A 6,000-nucleotide genomic window follows, 5' to 3' on the forward strand; every position below is an offset into this window, starting at 1 on the left:
GAGGGGGGGGGAATACAATAAGTAGCAGCCTGTCCCTTCCCCCACGCATGGCTGATTTAATATTCTGCCATTCTGCCAGGAGTAACTAAGAGATCCAGGAACATTGGACTGTAAATACAGGCAAATATATGCATCTAAGCAGATAAAAAACAACCCATGAGCACAGTCAGCAAAGCTGCTGCTGTCAATAATATCCTATCTGTAATCATAATACAAGCGGCCAGAAGTACATACAAGGACATAGAATACAAGATTTTTCAAGTTGTGAGTTTTGTAGAATCCTTAGTCTTATTTACACAACAACAGTTTGCAAACACAACTGTGCGGGCTGTGAGGAGAATCAACCCCTCCACTTACATTCACTATATGAAGAGAGGAATGGATTGTCCCCCTACTCCCACTGAGATAAGCAAAACAGAATGAAATGTGTGATATGTTTGTCCTCTTCTAAGCCTATTGATATATTTATTTCAGGAGCACCTGGATTACCAGGCATTGCCGGGCCACCAGGACCACAAGGAGAACGGGGACCTGCAGGTCCAAGAGGCGAAAAAGGAGAAAGTGGCATTCCCGGTAACATAGTGATAGTAGTGCACAATAATCTTCTAAGGATACAGACAGTTTTGGTCTTCAGAACTTTTTGTGTTAGCTGATGCTGGGTTCACACCAGCGTTCGGCACTCTGTTCTCAGGTTTCCATCTTCTGCATGCAGAAGATAGAAGCCTTTCATGCCGAGTCTGGCCGTAAGCTCTGGTGAGTGTTTTATGATCTCTGCGGCGAAACCATTTTTTTAAAACCGGACACAGAGTACTGCATGTCCGACTCTGTGTCTGGTTTAAAAAAAAAAAAAAACGGTTTCGCCGTGGAGAGCTTAAACGCTCACCGGCGCCCATGGCTGGACACTTTTCAAACCCATTCAAATGAATGGATTTGGAAAGATGCCAGCAGGTTTCCGTTCCCTGCTCAGTTTTGAGCAGGAAACGGAAACCTGCAGAATGGACTCCCGGGCACAGATGTGAGCCCTAATCTGCTTTCTGACAATTACATGGTAAAGGTACTTGCCTAAACACAGGCTGAATGGAAATACAGACGTGAGGTCCTAGTAGGAACCCAAAGACAGGCTGTTTATATGGCAGTTCATCTCAGATGAGCTAAAATGGCTGCCACCACATGTTTGAGCAGGAAATACAGAAGATGTGTGTATGAGTCTCTGAATTACTGTGTGACATTCTAGCACCACTTAACATCAGCCAACAGGCAGTGGTGGATGGTCACCTTATAGTGTTAATGTTATATATATTATATAAGATGCTCCAACATCACCCAAAGCCATACCTCCCAACCGTCCAGATTTCCGCGGGACATTCACGATTCCAGTGACGTGTCCCGCGGTCCTGGTTGGAGGGAGGTATGTCCCGATTTCAACTCAGATCTGCGTCCAGAGGACGCAGATCTGAGTTGAACGCATACACGGCTGTAGCCAGGAGCTGTCACAGTTCAGCTCCTTGCTTCGCCGCTGCACGCCGCTTACTGGCTGTGTAGACGCGATGTGATGACGTCACATCACGTCTACAACTGTGCGCGCGAGAGAGAGAGCAGTGAGGGAACGAGGAGAAGGTAAGTGTAATGTGTACACTGAGGTGGAACGTGAAACTGGGGGCAGATGAAGGAGAGGATGACATGACACTGGGGGCAGAGATGAATTCAGCGCACTATCGCCTTTCCTGTTCTGTGCCCCCGCTGAAGAGCTATCGGTGCTGGTACCGTAGCTTTTCTGTGTCAGAAAGGCGATTCTGACAGTCAATTATGAATTCCCTTCCTCACAGTAGCGTTTATTGCACTGTACTGTGAGAGGGGGCGTTGCTTACTGCCCAGCCATGACACTGAATGGTGAGGAACGCCCCCCAGTCATTTTCTATGGATGAGTACTATCAGGAGTACAGGAGACGTTCCTCACCGCTCAGCGTCATGGCCAATCAATAAATCCATGGTGAAATGCAAGACCCTCACCACTTACAAGAACCCATGTGCTTTACGTCGCAGGCTTGAATGAATTGGCAGGACATACATGGCACATTGCAGGATTAATCCCAATGGGATTGCTGGAAAGCCAAAATATAGCACTCAGGTTGGCACTCGCTGTCTGTCCTGCCACCTTAAAACATGAACTGCCGACTGCTGGGACCCAATCAGCAAATTAACCCATATCCTCGCTCTGACTGGAATACCCCTTTAAGTAATACTATAGTACATATGATTTATACTAGATTGATGCAACATCAAGTTCAACAATATGAATATTTTAAGACAGGATTATAAAATATCTCACATGATACAATTACAGTAATATAACTTGTTTCTCATACAAAATGTAAATGACTTGAGTTAATTTATGGCACATTCTCTTACTAAGTATTGTGTGGGTTTTTTTTTGCAGCACTTGACGCCTTAAAAGTTGAAATAACATCTTTAAATAGAAGACTTGGCACTCTTGAATCAAAATTGGAGCAATATGGTAAAGGTATGTTTACTCCAGGACTGGTCTCATTACTATTATGTGGATAAGTACTGTAAGATGGCAGACATATGTGTTTAATGCTTGTTCTGTGTGTTCATTGTTACATGTTTGTTACAAAGATTATTCGGAGTGCCGTGCCATTATGGGGGAAGTAGCAGGTCTGTGTTCATAAGGTTCCCTGATGAGCCAAACTGTTAGCAGCAATCTGTAAATGCTGGAGTTTCAGCAAAGGGAAATAAATCTCTGGGGTGCTTTCTGGCTTGGAGAGTGGGGGAATGGGCTAATAGAGGCCCATCTGCCTTTGTAGAAAGCTAATTTTAGACCGGAGCCCCACTTGACGTAAACACCCTGGTTTGGCCACGCTGGAAACGGTTTTTGCACTTCATAGTCCCTGCAAAGTATCAAATCACACCCACACATTGTGGAAAAGTAGACCATGGCGGTTTTGGAAACCGTAATATGCCAATTATACTTACCGAAACACTGGTGGTTTCCCTATGGTTAGAAATGAAATAGGGGTCACACGGTGGCTCAGTGGTTAGCACTGCAGTCATACAGCGCTGGAGTCCTGGTGTTCAAATCCTGCCAAGGGCAAAAAACCATCTGCAATGAGTTTGTATGTTCTCCCCGTGTTTGTGTGGATTTCCATCCCATACTTCAAAGACATACTAATAGGGAAAAATGTACATTGTGAGCTCTATGTAGGTATCACAATCTACATTTAAAAAAAAAAAAAAAGAATTGAAACAGAAACCTGCGGGAAAAATTACTATGGGTTGCTGCCACGGTTTTTCACACAGTGGATTTTTTCCACGGCTCTCTACGTGGGGGATTAGCTTTAAACCACATCCATATATTGCATAGGAAAATATTATAGAAGGAAATATTATTAGAGTGAAACTTGGAACAATCTTCCATCAGATGTGGTAAGTCTACGAGCCTGGAATAATGTCTATCCTAAGATAAAATGGTAATAATATAAGGGCAAGCAGGATAGACCACGTGGACTTTTTCTGTAATGATAACCTTCAATTTATCTGCTAAAATGACATTTATATTCTCTTTATTTCAGCTTTAACATTCTTTAAGGATATAACAATAGCTGGCGACAAGATCTATGTTACAAAAGGTGCGCAGGGTAACTACAAAGATGGAAAAGCAGAATGTACCAATGGAAGAGGACAGTTGGCTACACCACAAAACGCTCTGGAGAACAAAGCTGTGCAAGAAATTGCCGCACAGTATAAAGTTTTCCCATTTCTGGGTATAACTGACATAGATACTGAGGGGACCTTCCGATATCCAGATGGCAAAACAATAAGTTACTCAAACTGGGCTAAAGGAGAACCAAATAATGATAAAGGAGTGGAAGATTGTGTAGAAATGTATTTTGATGGGTATTGGAATGATAAGAATTGTGATGAAAAACGTCTGATCATCTGTGAATATTAGTCTTTTTTGATTATCTGATAACCCTCCCTCCCCCAAAAAAACTACGGAAAACTTAAGCAGTAAGCATCTAAGCCTCTATATATAGTGTCAATCAAATAATAATCATAAATCACTCGCAAAATCAATTAAACATTCATTATGAATCTACTTATTTGTGTGTTTTATCATTTGGTTATTATTTTTCATTTGTAACATAGTGCATTTCCCTTACTGTATCAGATCGGCTCACGTCTTCCTTCCCCTTCATCACGGTAGCATGACATATAATTCCTCTTCCTTCAAACCCATCAGAATAGAAGGGAGCTCTCATCCTTCATCTTACATGATAGCCCAGGCCCCATGACAACTCCTCCTCTCAAACAGTTCTTTTTTCCATGTATGGTGTGTAGATTTCTTAGATATATCAATCTTACCTGGATTTAGTAATTACTCTTTCCAGAATAATAATAATAATAATAATAATACATTTTATTTATATAGCGCCAACATATTCTGCAGCGCTGTACAATTTGTAGGGTTCAAATACAGACAGAAAGATACATAACAAACACACTGGGACTGAGGGTCCTGCTCGCAAGAGCTTACAATCTATGAGGTAGAGGGGGTGACACAAGAGGTAGCAGGGGCGGCATTGCTTATACAGAGGTCAGACAATGTTGTAATAGAGGTGACTGTCATTACACAAACATAAAACTTTATGAGCTGTCTCTACTCGTGTCCTTTAACATGTGGATGGAGCTTGGACATATAAAGTTAGCATGAGATGACATCATATCATGTGGGGAAATGTGGGAGCGGGGACAGAGGAGGGTTACATTTTGGGGATTCTAATAATATTATGGAAGGGTATACATTAGAAATTGTGATAGGTCTGTCTGAAAAGATGTGCCTTTAGTAGGGTTGAGTGATCGTGTTTGGAAAAGATCGGATTCCGATCGGCGATCGAGAAAATTTCACGATCGCGATCGGAAATCCAAGCACAATCTTTTTAGGTGGGATCGAGATCGGTGATTATTTCATACAATGCTTTGCTACTGGCCAAACATTGTGGGAAAAGCTAACAATCATTCTGAGCAGAGTATATACTAAGTGTGAAGGCTCCGATGCAGTTCAATAGGAATGTATGGAAGCAGCCGGCACACAGCCTTAACCCCCTGCACGCTGGCTGTGTCCATTCATTCTAAAGGGAGACTAGCTGACATCTCTATTAGCTACTTACCTGCAGAGATGGGTGGTCCAGTGCCCGGTGTTCTCGTTCTTCTTCTCCTCCCTGCCCCCGCCTCCCAGGTTAGTGTTTAAAGAGCTAGGAAGAAGGCGGGGATTGTGGCTTAGGAGAGTGTGGACGAGTACAGGGAGGGAAGCCGTGACGTATCCCCTCCAAGTACCTGCCCACACTCTCTTAACCCGCCCACACTCTCCTAACCTGGGAGGCGGGGGCAGCGAGGTGAAGAATAGCGAGAATACCGGGCACCGGACCAGCCATCTCTGCGGGTAAGTGGTCACCAGGGGGGACTAAGTAGCTAGAGGATTAAAAAAAAAATCCTCTGGCTACTTAGTGATTAAAAAAAATCACTACACAGCGTGGATTCTAACAATTCAATTGTTAGATTCCATGCTGTATAGTGAATAGCATTGTTTTTAAAATCCGATCTCCGATTAGTAAAAAAATCCCATTGACTTGCATTGGGTTCGGAAATGGGATCGAGATCGGGTTCGAATGAAAAATGATCGGAAATCGGATTTCAAAATCGATTCTGAAAAGTCAAGATCGGCTAAACCCTAGTCTTTAGTTTGTGTTTGAAACTGTAGAAATTGGGAGTTAATCTGATTGTCCGGGGTAGAGCATTCCAGAGAAGTGGTGTAACTCAGGAGAAGTCTTGTATACGAGCGTGGGAGGTTCTGATAATAGAGGATGTAAGTGTTAGGTCATTGAGTGAGCGGAGAGCACGGGTTGGGCGGTAGACAGAGATGAGGGGGGAAATGTAGGGAGGTGCAGCATTATGGAGAGCCTTGTGGATGAAGGGGATAAC

General features: G+C 43.2%; 1 protein-coding gene across 1 annotated transcript in view; it reads left to right on the forward strand.

The window, feature by feature from the left end:
- LOC142183157 (pulmonary surfactant-associated protein D-like) overlaps positions 1 to 3,972 on the forward strand; it is a 48,896-nt gene extending 44,924 nt beyond the window's left edge. Inside the window, exon 6 of the mRNA XM_075258100.1 lies at positions 3,591 to 3,972. Coding sequence (XP_075114201.1) covers positions 3,591 to 3,970 — 380 coding nt within the window. The 3' untranslated portion in view covers positions 3,971 to 3,972. The remainder of the gene's footprint in view (positions 1 to 3,590) is intronic.
- The last annotated feature ends 2,028 nt before the right edge of the window (positions 3,973 to 6,000 follow it).

This window comes from Leptodactylus fuscus, chromosome 10, assembly GCF_031893055.1.
Source record: "Leptodactylus fuscus isolate aLepFus1 chromosome 10, aLepFus1.hap2, whole genome shotgun sequence".
Lineage (NCBI taxonomy): Eukaryota > Metazoa > Chordata > Amphibia > Anura > Leptodactylidae > Leptodactylus > Leptodactylus fuscus.